The following is a 12,995-nucleotide window of genomic DNA, read 5'->3' as shown; positions in this document are numbered from 1 at the left end:
ATCAGCCCCCTCTAGCACTCCCAAATTACTGCCCCACTCTCGGCTTCCCTTTCCTCTGACAACCTCCCTAACGCAGGATAGCCTAAGGGACTTGGCTCATCGTCCTCAGAATCAGTCATATCCTGAGGCAGACAAGGATCACTCACAACAGTGTGTATAATAGATAAAAATACTTGTATAATTATTATTAAATACACATTTCCATTTGTAGAACTTGAAGAGTGATGTAAACAGGGTAGAAGCTTGAGAATAGAAGAGCAGTGGGTTACGCCCTAATATATTGATGAGAGATTAAGCGGATGATGGCCTATTGAAATTATAATTAGGATCATCCAGAAGGTTATGTGGTTTACTTTAAAAAAGAAAGAAAAAAAAGTATACACAACCCAACTGTAGTGGATATACACTTCAGAATAGAATTGGAAGGAACAGCTTTGATTTGGCAGCATTTGGCAGGCAGGAAGTTATTTTTATAAGATTAATTGGAAGATAATAAATACATCTAATAAATAAATATCTTATCCAGCATTATATTGGGAGGAACAAAACCAACATTGTGTCAAAAAAAGAGGAAAAACAAGTAATCTGACAACCAATCCCCACTTCATATAAAATCTGAAAATGCTAAAATATACATTATTTTCAAAGGCCACAACTGACATTTGGAATTAGATTTTTGTAAGTTTAGTTTTTATTCCTTATATAAACGCGAGACTCCAACATTTTGGTAAATATTTAAAACATACTACATGCTTTCTCAATAAGAGAACAATAGGTCTCACTCTACTGTTATGCCTCTTACGCTTCTTTTCATAGAGAGTTTCTTCTCATGTCTTTATACTAGACATTTTAAACTTTAATTGTTCAACATGCTTCTCATGTCACAAATCCTTAATCCTTTGGAAGGACAAAGAGGTGAAAACAGTCATTGGAATTCTGCAGATAAAAATCCAGCCAAATTTGAGGTAGCAAATGAATCTGATAGTCAGTAATCCACTGGAATCAAAAGTCAGACTATTAATAATTAATTTGAATCATACCTTCAATGAGATCAAATTCTAGTGCTTTATTAATCATATGTCAGAAAGTTACAGAATCACAGAATTGGAAGGGACTTTTATTTAATCCAACACTTTGTTCAATAAAGGGTCTACCAGAGGTGGTCTAATAGATGATTATTTGGATTCTATTTTATGATGTGAGCCGCCCCGAGTCTATGGAGAGGGGCAGCATACAAATCTAATAAATGAATGAATGAATGAATGAATGAATGAATGAATGATTTGTGCAAGGGAGGAAAAAGTTGCCACTCTATGTGGCAGCTTGTTCTACAGGCTAAGAATTTCTACTATCAGGAACAGTATCCTGGCATTCATTCTACATTCTAGGTACTACTACTACAACTAAGCTATATGATAAATAATCATATTTGAAAACTGCCATCATATACTGTATCTCCTTAGTTATACATACCCATTAAACCATTTACAACAGAGCTTGATTTTCAGACCCTACACTCTGTCTTGGTAAGCCTTCTCTAAACTCACTCCAATTTGCCACTGTCCTTTTTTATATTTGATGCCCATAAATGAATTCCAAAGATGTGTCTACCCATCTTCTAGTGGTTCTACAGAACCAAAATATTATATATGTACTATGTTGTTGGATTTCAGGAAGCCAAACTGGGATTCTTTTTAAAAACATCCACTAGTTTTCTTTGAAAACAATCATATTTGAAAACAACCATATCTGAAAATGTGGTGGTGTTTCAAAAGATTCTTTTACTGAAGTTTCTTTCAACTATTTTGAGATTTAACTTTAATACATATTTTTGAATATGGTATTCCAAATTTACTGAATACTTGTTGACAAGAGCTAGAAAACTCAAGGTCTAGCTGAATCCCAATGTAATTAGGGCAATTAGGTCTATAAACTTGATTTTTAAAAGTTATGTTAAATAAGAGCAAAGAATGATTGAATAACGTCAAAAAATAAAATTATTAAATAGGCTTATAAAGGCAGACACATATAGATTTTTTCCAATCAACATAAATGAGTTAAGGTCCTTTGACTGGCATGTTATTCCTTTCAACTCAAGAAGCCAAGGAATATTAACTTGGAAATAGAATTGCTGCAATCTACTTTTTTCTTGCTATAAATATCTAAATGATATCACAAGTTAAAGTCTTTTGGTTGCTTCACATTTGACAAAATTAGACATCCAGAAGCCTTTTTATTGAGAAATTCCCACTAGTAACTTCTGATATGACGGTATTATCATAGCTGGTCACACATTCAGCATTTTTGTCCACCTATCAAGTCCTTCCCAAGGACCTGGGATAAGCAGATGTTTTTGTTTAATAATCTTAAAGGTAATGTTGCAGGATGTAAGCTGTTCCAAGTAAAGCTGGTTTTTGCAATTGACTGGTGGTGATTTTGTCAGTGCAGATGGTGTTCAAGTAGTGAGCCAGATGTTTTTATATTATCATCCTCCCATGGATATATTCAATTCCATAAATTGGGCTATTGTGGTATTCAGAACAGTCAGTGCAGAGTGCAGTACCTTTTCCTATTTTTTAAAAGTATCCCTAGATGTTCTACACACACACACACACACAAGAAATGGAGGTAGTCACAGATTTTATTTTCCTGGGCTCCAAAACCATCGCAGATAGGGACTGCAGCCAAGAAATTAAAAGATGCTTGCTCCTGGGGAGGAAAGCTATGACAAATCTAAACAGCATACTAAAAAACAGAGACATCACCCTGCCAATAAAAGTGTGTATAGTCAAGGCTCTGGTTTTCCCAGTTGCAATGTATGGCTGTGAAATTTGGACCATAGGAAAGGCTGAGTGCTAAATAATTGAGGCCTTTGAACTATGGTGCTGGAAAACTCCTGCCAATCTTTTGGATTGCAAAGTGATCAAACCTGTCAGTCCTAGAGGAGATCAACCCTAACTGATCTTTAGAAGATCAGATCCTGAAGATGAAATTCAAATACTTCGGGCACCAAATGTGAAGGAAGGACTCAACGGAGAAGAGCCTAATGCTGGGAAAGATTGAGGGCAAAAAGAAGGGATGACAGAGAATGAAGTGGCTGGATGGAGTCACTGAAGCAGTTGGTGTGAGCTTAAATGGACTCCAGGCAATGGTAGAGAACAGAAAGGCCTGAAGGAACGTTGTCCATGGGGTCACGAGGGAATGGACACGACTTGGCAACAAACAACAACAATAAGCATTTCTTAGTGATAAAACATATGGTTCTATGAAAATATATTCATCTGCTTTGGATTTTATGAATGTTTGCATATCTTTGCCATCAGAAGCAAAGTTCTACTTTGAAGTTTTGGTACTTCTTACATTTATTTCAAAAATAAAGTAATCTGTGTGAAAAACTAACGAGTCTTCGGAGAGGAGCGGCATACAAATCTAATGAATGAATGAATGAATGAACAAACAAACAAACAAACAATCCCCCTAGTTAGATTCCGTAACTAGCAGTATCACCATTATCTGTAATAGCTGAATTTTTTAAAAATCTTTTATACTGCATCAGTTTTGGTACAATCTTCCATGGCAAACTGCTTTGATTCAGAAACATTTGAGGATTTTCTAGCATAAACTGCTAATGTCAGGTATCGCTCAGGATTTTGACCTGGATAGGTTCTAAATGGATGATCATTCTTTTTTACACTTGCTTGCGTTTTTGAAATAATTTTGGTTATATACAATATCCTTTTTATAAAACATGCACTTTCATTAATGTAGCTGGTTATGTTTTAAGTTATTACTTATTAATTTAATATTAAGAACTATTTTTTTCTGGAGTTCAAGATGGCACACATAAGGCCTATTAACTTCAGAAGCATTGCAGAAAAAAAATTTGCAATCAACAATCACAGAGGAATTTCTGAATTGTTAGAAATAGGTATACATTTTCCACATTTTAGCACATGAATCCATTAATCCTTACCATCAGATTAGATAATTCTTAATATTTTCTGAGCTTTGATATTCCAGCTAATCACACAGAGAACCTGGAATTGACAGAACTCTCATGTGATCATTAATATTTACTAATTTTTAAAAAATTATCATTTTTTAAAACTAATAACCATAAGCCCTAGCAAAATTGGCTAAATGTCAGGTATAATGGGAGTTATGTCCCAGAACATCTGGAGGCAATCTGTTATCTGCCCTTGTTTTTTAAATGCATGCATGCTACCTATTTCATTTGTGAAGGAATATACTTTATTGTTTAAATTGTACTATCTATACTGGAATTGTCTTCATTTTATGTTTACTCATTTACTCAGTTTATGAAATGGGCAAAAATCTATATAGGATGAAAATCATACATTCAAATCTTCTGAAGGATTTACATACATGTAGTCCTTGTTTAGCAACTGTCTCCTAAAGACACCTTTCAGAGTTATCAATAACAAATGATAAAAAATAATTTTGTGGTCCAAGCTCACATATAGGACCTTCACAGGTCTAGCTTTTGTTGGACAAAGGAAAGCTGGAGTAAGATTATAAGCAGAATTGTAGATTTATTTAGCAATTGCTTTTCTTAATAAACAAAAGTTTCCAGTCCCAATGGTAGTTGCTAAATGAGGACTATCTTGTATATTTGTACATGCTTCCCAGCCAATTAGCAATGGAGAAATAGAGACAGAAAGATAGGAAAGATGAGATAACTTTGACTACTTCGGCTTTGGAAGTGCCACCTGATTCATTAATGCCCAGGGACTGAGGACAAGGGGAAAAAATCCATGCCTAGCTAATTTCATTAGTTTGTCAGTAACAGTAAATGACTGATTCAGCCACAAAGTCATTGGCTATGCTGAATTGGTGGCCATATGACAACAAAGAAGTGTTCACAGATTTGCATACAGTACAGTTAAGAAAATCATTGCCAATAGGTGCTGATAATTGTCAAGGGAATTAAAGAAAAACCACACTTCCAGTGCAGCCTATAAAAATACTGGACAAAGTTAACTGAGCTATTCATGCTCGGGCTGAAGATACCTATCCTCTGCTTTCTGGCAAGCAAATACTGAGAGGGGTGGGTTTAGCAGAGAATCAGAAACCTGTAATATGACAATCATGCATTCCTCAGTGTTTTCTAACACCAACTGCAACAAGGTAAACAAGAATGGCTGCTTGTTATTGTTGTTTTAAAGGAAATTTTACAAAAGTTCTTGCTCTCTTTAGCACTTTCTAATTACCAAGATTGGGAAGTAGGTAAACTATCTGGAAGAAGGGCATGGCAAACTATTTCTGAAACCCTGCCAAGAAAAGTGCATGATATATCCAAGCTGTCATTAAAAATCAAGCCAACACCAAGTTAATTTTTACTTTCTTACTATAGATATGTTTTAATAGACACTTAACAGAATAATTATTAAACTGGCAATTGTTATTATGCATAGGACCATTGCATAAATATCTTGCCTAAAGAACTCTTGATAATCCTGATATGCAAATTACAAGAAATAACAAACTGGTAATTTATTGGTACAAGACCACTGAAAAATGATGCAGAGAAATCTTAATTTTTCATAGCGTTAATGAGAAAAATTATAATTAGGCAGACACATTTCATCTTAAACATATTTCTGCGTTAAGCATATCCTCCTTCTTAGGATTTCTGTTTGGAAGTTGACAATCAGACTTTGCTAATGTCTCCTAAATTATGCCACAATTCAATGTACATTATGGATTTCATCCAAGCTAAAAGTCCTACATAAATTTCATCTTTAAAATTAATGTGTGGGAATTGATTTATCTGCTTTACAGAAGAAGCTAAAATTGATGAGTTCAGAATCCACAGTAAAAAAAAGGATAATCTATATTAACAAGTAATAATTATAAGAAAATGCAAGTTTGACAATCTCACATTCAAAATTACACCGTTAAATTCTCATGATGTTATTTTTTAAGACAAAAAAGACAATGTTTTTACTTGAGCACTGATGTAAGGCTTCATATATACTAGGGAATACAGCTAATGTGTGATTACGTGCTTCAGGTTCACTTCTTATTTTCCATTGGCTGAGAGAGCCATTATGGGGGATTCAAGAGGTGGTTCTTTGCTGTGATCTCTTGATTATGGAAGATCCTTTTTATGGAGGTTAGGCTTGTGTCAATGCAACTTATAAATGCAACTTGTAACCTGTTTTATGGAGCCAGATTTAAATCATATCTAATTTAATGAAAAGGAAAAGTAGGGATGACATACAGTGTTCCCTCAATTTTCGCGGGTTCAAACTTCGCGAATAGCCTATACCATGGTTTTTCAAAACAAATTAATTAAAAATACTTCGCGTTTTTTTTTCTATACCACGGTTTTTCCCACCCGATGACATCATACGTCATCGCCAAACTAATAATTTTTGCAAATAAATAACAAAAAAAATAATTATTGTTAATAAATAATTATGTTTATAAATATCAGGATCACTAAGTATCTTATTCAATGGTGAGTACCAGTAATAATGGTGAGTAAATGGTTGTTAAGGGAATGGGAAATGGTAATTTAGAGGTTTAAAATGTTAAGGGATGGCTTGTGATACTGTCCATAGCCAAAAATGGTGTTTTTACTTCCGCATCTCTACTTCGTAGAAATTCGACTTTTGCGGGCGGTCTCGGAACGCATCCCCCGCGAAAATCGAGGGAAAACTGTAATAGCAGTGTTTCAATACCTAAGGGGCTGCCACAAAGCCTGTTTATCTACCTACCAACTACTTACCTACTTACCTACAGTATTATTCAAAACACCTGAAGAAGCAATGAATGAAATTAATCAAAGACAGAACCAAACTAGCAATAAAGAGAAATTTCCTGACAGAACAATTAATGAGTGAAATTACTTTCCTTCAGAGTTGTGGCTGTTCCGACAATAGACTTTTAAAAAGAGATTGGAGCATCATGAAATGGTATAAGGTTTCCTGCTTGAGCAGGGTTGATCTAAAAGACCTCCAAGGTCCCTTCTAACTCTATTATTCTGTTATAAGATTTGATGTTTCATCTTATTTTTGGAATTTAGTACCTAAAGCCTAACCATACCTTTCTATCACTATAATTTTAATTATTTTTATAAACAAAGTAGTTGTTCATTTTAATTCATGATTTTGTTTTTGTCTGGTTTGCATGGTATGGTTTGCTACAAACACCAAATAATGGGCACATTATAAATATTCAAAATGCTATTCAACATTTTTATAAGTCATATAGATAAAGCAGAAGGGATACTCATAAAATCTGAGGATAACAAAAAGATGGGGATTGCTAACACTTCAGAAAAGTTTAAGATTTTAAAAGATCTTGAAAGACTTGAACTTCGGGCACTTTCCATTAAAACCCTTTCCACTAAAATAATATTCTCCTCTAGGTAGGAAAAAAGCAGATGCATGAGTTACAAAACAAATGATTCCTGGCTTATAAGTAGTACTTTGGAGAAGAATCCGAATATATTGGCAAACTATAGATTAAGAATGAAAACAAACATACTTCACCTACCAAAAGAGTCAATGCATTCAAATTGGACTGCATCAACTGAGATATGAATGGCAAGATCATTCCACTCTATGCTGCACTGGGAAGATCACATATGGACTACCATGTGAAGAATTGTCACAGAGAAAAGTGTATAGCTTTATTCTCAATAATTTAATGAGAGCAACACAAAAATAGAGAAAATAATTTTTAAAGATAGCAATCTTCACCTGAAACAAGGAGGAAATCCTCATTTTGAGAACTATTAATTACAGCCTGTTTTATCACCAGAGATTTTAAAGCAAAGTTTAATCAGTCATTTGTCTGGGATGGGCAGAGGCTTAGACTAGAAAGGTGCTAAAGTCCTTTCAAACTCTATGATTCTATGAAACAAACAGGCACACTTTTTAAACTCTTTGATGTCTGCAAATGCCTATGTCCATATGCTAGGTAACAAAATAAACAGGTCTTAATATAAAATAATATCATATCTGAAAAAGTCTTCTGGAGATTGCAATTTCATACATGCCTAGCTGTGAATAAACTCTATTCAAGTCATTTATTTCTGAAAAGACATGTATACTGTTACACTGCAAATCTAGTTTAATATTATGAACTGTATATCAAGGCCAGGAACATTAAATTCTAAATAAAATCTATGGATTTAATGCTATTGATCACACAGTTTCTTAATGTTCATTAGGCTTTTACGTTTCTGATTCACTATGGACATAATTTCTAATTTATGCCTGCCAAGTGCATTTTATTTATATATTTAGCTTTATTTAAATATTAAAGTAACTTGGTTGCTTTTAGTTATTTTTCTTTCAACCAAAGTAAAGGATTCAGTAATTTTAGCATTACTTACAAGCAGCAATGTATATAACACACTATATAATAAAAATGCTTCATGATTTTCTGTTCCTATATTTATTATAAATACACACACAAACATATTCATTTAACACACAATTCTAAGACAAAATTGCTACTAAACACTTACAATACAATAATTCTCTTAATCTAGCAATAAACAAATGCATGAAGATTATATTGAAGTTCATGTGCTAAAACGGTTTAAACAAAATAATATAGTACTTCTTTTTGGGAAAATGTGATATAAAATTGTATGTATGTATGTATGTATGTATGTATGTATGTATGTATGTATGTATGTATATAAGCTTTTTAATTAAAAGGAAACTAATAAAATATACATCTCAGATATCAAGATACAATCTTACATGCCAAAAACATTATTCATTTTTATTCAATCTAAACAGTAATATTTCCATTGAATATTCAATCCAAATAGCCTTACAATGTAATTATGTTGTGGATGTCTATGTCAATAGAAATACTAATAACCTATAACTAATTTCAATTACATTTTATTAACTGCAGGTGCACATAATCAGGAACAGTTTTATGAACTGATATAGTAAAGGTTTATGGCTATTTTAAAAGGCTTCATGATAACTCTGTTTATGAAGCAAGTAAGTAACATTTCTTAATTTCTGTAAGACTTTTTAAAATGGCTAAGATTCTATACTTTTTTCTCAGTCAGCATGGTTGATATTTAAGCACCACTAGTATAATTTAGCATATTAAAACTAATAGGTAAACTCTCAAAAACACCTTAGAGTATGAAATTTTAAAAGTCTGCAAGAAATAAAAAAACCAAAATCCTCAATAAAGTAGGTGAGACTAAGATCACCAGGGGTGTACTAAATGAAAAATGCACAATGCCTGGAGTTATTGGATTGTGACCTTCTGTCAGACCTTCTCAAGGGCTAGTTGCTATTATTTTTAGAAAATTCAAGAGTGGAATTACAACTCTAACTAATCAGAATTGTTAGTATATATCTCCTTAAAAGTAAACACCATAATCTGGATCACATATGAACATGTGTCATTCAATGGTCTGAATAGCTCATACCTTTGATAGTAGGTTTCAATTGCCTCTGGAGTATGATGTTTTGCATATGTTCTTTTGATTAATTTCTGCAACAGTTAAAAAATAAAAGCTTTGTAATAAACCAAGTAAGAAATCCAATGAGTAACAAATCCCTAGAAACTTCCTCCCACCCTCGTCTCCCCCATGAAATCCTAGATGTAGTTTCAGAAATTATTTTTTATTTATATATTAAATGAAACGTCTTTTGACTGCAGTGCGAGGCAGCATATATGTAAAAGGCAGTAAGGTCATAGTAATTGAATCTAAATAAGTTTGCTTAGGGTTACAAAGGGCAAAGGAAAAACTTGTTCTCTTTCAAGCTTTATATTAATTTCCCTTCAAATCAATTCCATCCAAGTCCTGTGCACTCTGGTTTACAATTCAATTGGCATTTTTAACCAGGAAGAACATTGTTTAAAAACAACTTATTTGAAAACTACAGAAAGTAATTCCATTGAGACTTGCCACTTGACTGACACCTGTCATCTCATGATAAATGACTCCATTTTCTGCCTCTCTTGCCTTCTGCCACTCCGGCAGTGGTCATTTATCATCATCTCTGTCAGCTATGGAAAGCAGCACTGACAGTGCAAGTCAGCAAACATTTAGCACATGGAACCACGCAACACAGGGAAATTATTATTGTCAGAATAATAATGGTTTAGCATAATTTATTACAGGTCCACCAAATAAGCAAAGGCTAGATGTTATTAGACAGATGGATGGGTAGGCTTGGCAGCCATCCACAGAGACTCAGGCGGTGCTTGATGGGGAAAGGGGAACATCCTCCAAACCAATCAGAAAGCTGGCAGTTCAATTACAAAGAAATAAAGGGACATTCATCATTCAATTAGGCACCTGTCAACCCTCACAAAGGAGAAAACTTCTAACCTGGTACTCCTGGGAGAAGATGCTCAGCAGAGTGGACTGCGATTGACTGGAACAAATAAAAGAAGGACAAAGTTAATTACTGGAGTGCACAGCAGAGAAACAAAAGAGAAAGGAGCTTCAAAGGTAGGCCTGCTGCCCTGTAATCTAACAGAACACGAAAACAAGTGTGGAAAAGTTGTTCCAGATGAAAACCTCAGACAAAGGCTTCCTACTGCTAGGTCAAGGAGAGAGTAAGAAAAAAAGAGTTTGTAGGAAGGGGAAGAGGAGTTGGATGTTGCTTTGGTCATTCCTTTCTAGCTCCGCAACACACAAACTGGGGGTATTAGTAGCATGTACTGAAGTTAGAAAAGAAAACGAGACTGTTTTTATTAATAGCTGATGCAGCTAAATTCCATTAGCTGTTAGGAACAGACAGATTGTTCACTGGCAACATATTGAAATTCATTTTGTTAGCAGCAAGGAAACCTCTTCAGTAGCTGTCTCATATTCAGGGGTGAAACCAGCTCTCTGTCAGAAGCAGGATATGGGTCTATATGGTAACATTCCTACTAAAAGTGATGTGCTTTGAAAATAGAAACTTTCACAGCAGGAAACTGAGATTCCCTGGAGTTGGTAATTTACAAAGGCTGCCATAAACTTTATTCTTTTAAAACTCAGTGTCAAATACCTGGCAATAAAGCAAACTGAAATAACATCACTACTACCACCCCGGAACATTTCTCTCCCCGAAACATTTAGAAACAGGACAAGATGTTTCCATCCCTCAAAAACAGGTCACACTGTTTCCAATTGTACTCTAGGGATATATGCACCTCATCACATCTAGAAGAAAATTTGATGTGACTAAAACAAAAGACTATCTCTATGTGTTAAATTTTTATTAAAGAACATGCGATGTATAATTTTGGCATTTATTTTCATTAAAGGGGAAATAAGCAATACAAATTTCCAAAAGTCTTCGGAGAGGGGCGGCATACAAATCTAATTAATAATAATAATAATAATAATAATAATAATAATAATAATAATAATAATAATAACAACAACAATAACTATGCAAAAAGATAATCACATAGCACATAACAACATATTCACTCACCTAATCAAAGATTTATGTTTATGAAGAGAAATTAAACCTATTTAAACTAATCTTAAGAATAATTAATCAAAAGATAAAAAACAACTCCAATACATCATTTTATATATAGTAACCACAGCAAGAATTATTTATGTTCAATGTTGGAAACTTAAAAATACACCAAGCAATGAAAGGATTATACATAAGATACTGGAGTGTGCCGAGATGTATAAATTCACATTAGGAATGAAAGGCAAGGAAGAAACAGAATGAGCTGTGGAATAAGTAGTATAATTGGTTAGAACAGAGAAATAAAGATGCATAGAAATATATGGAAATAACTTTATGAGACATATGATCCAGTACTGTTAAAAATGTTTATTGATATGTAAATTGGAAAAATTAAAAATTAAAATAAAAAAGATTTATGTTTAAAAATGTTGATCAGAGGAAACACTATCTTAAATACATTGATCATTTCAACATTCTTACTATTTTTATTTTCATAGTAACAAAATCAGACTATATTCCAAAATCTTGAGAAATTTGAACTGGAAATTAATCAATTATTTTAGGAGTTAATAACGCAATTTTGCCCAATTGTTCCATGGTATATTGTTGATTGGGTGGTCTACAAATATTGTAAAGTACACTACTCAAAAAAATAAAGTGAACACTTAAACAACACAATATAACTCCAAGTAAATCAAACTTCTGTGAAATCAAAATGTCCACTTAGGAAACAACAGTGATTGACAATCAATTCCACATGCTGTTGTGCACATTCAACTTTGTACTAAACAAAGTATTCAATGAGAATATTTCATTCATTCAGATCTAGGATGTGTTATTTGAGTGTTCCCTTTAATTTTTTGAACAGTATATTGTACCAATAAATTACCAGTTATTTCTTGTAATTTACATATTAGGATTATCTTCAGCATTTCATCATATGCACTACTACTGATTGTAGGAAAGATCACAAAGGTGGTATACATTTCAAAGCTTGCTTGCTTTACTTACTTACTTACTTACTTACTTACTTACTTACTTACTTACTTACTTACTTACTTACTTACTTATCTAATTGTATTTATATGCTGCTTCTCTCCTAGGACTTGGGGCGGCTTACAGCATATAAAAGAAAAACAATACAGTACAGTCTCCTAAATTCAATTAATTTTACTTAACTAATCTAATCTAAAACTCTAAAATCCCCAATTACATTAAAAAATGAAGCATTCCCACTCAGACAACAAATGCACAAGCATTCATTAGCCAGGGGCTTAATAGCCCCAAGCCTGGCAGCATAGAAGAATCTTCAGACTCTTTCGAAAGGCGAGGAGTGTGGAGTCAGTCTGGATCTCTGGGAGGAGCTGATTCCAGAGGGCTGGAGCTCTCACAGAGAAGGCTCTGCCCCTAGGCTAGTGATGGCGAACATATGGCATGGGTGCCACAGGTGGCACACGGAACCGTATATGCCGGCACGTGAGTCGTTGCCCTCCAGCAAGTGTATGCACACCGGCCAGCTGATTTTCAGCTCACATGGAGGCTCCGGGAGGGCATTTT

At 33.9% G+C, this 12,995-nt stretch overlaps 1 protein-coding gene across 3 annotated transcripts in view; it reads right to left on the bottom strand.

The window, feature by feature from the left end:
- CDIN1 (CDAN1 interacting nuclease 1) overlaps positions 1–12,995 on the bottom strand; it is a 139,644-nt gene that overhangs the window by 97,675 nt on the left and 28,974 nt on the right. For 2 of the 3 annotated variants that reach the window (XR_011559515.1, XM_070756284.1), the window contains exons 2-3: positions 10,349–10,394; positions 9,440–9,504 (exon numbers count right to left, since the gene is read on the bottom strand). The exons of the other annotated variant lie outside the window; for it this stretch is intronic. Coding sequence is in view for 1 of the 2 variants with exons in the window: in XM_070756284.1 (XP_070612385.1) it covers positions 9,440–9,504; positions 10,349–10,394 (111 nt within the window). In the remaining variant the exon portion in view is untranslated. The remainder of the gene's footprint in view (positions 1–9,439; positions 9,505–10,348; positions 10,395–12,995) is intronic. 3 annotated transcript variants of the gene reach the window in all.

Source organism: Erythrolamprus reginae, chromosome 1 (genome assembly GCF_031021105.1).
Source record: "Erythrolamprus reginae isolate rEryReg1 chromosome 1, rEryReg1.hap1, whole genome shotgun sequence".
NCBI classification, from domain to species: domain Eukaryota; kingdom Metazoa; phylum Chordata; class Lepidosauria; order Squamata; family Dipsadidae; genus Erythrolamprus; species Erythrolamprus reginae.
Note: the sequence above shows the minus strand (reverse complement) of the source record. Positions and strands in the feature narration are given on the sequence as shown.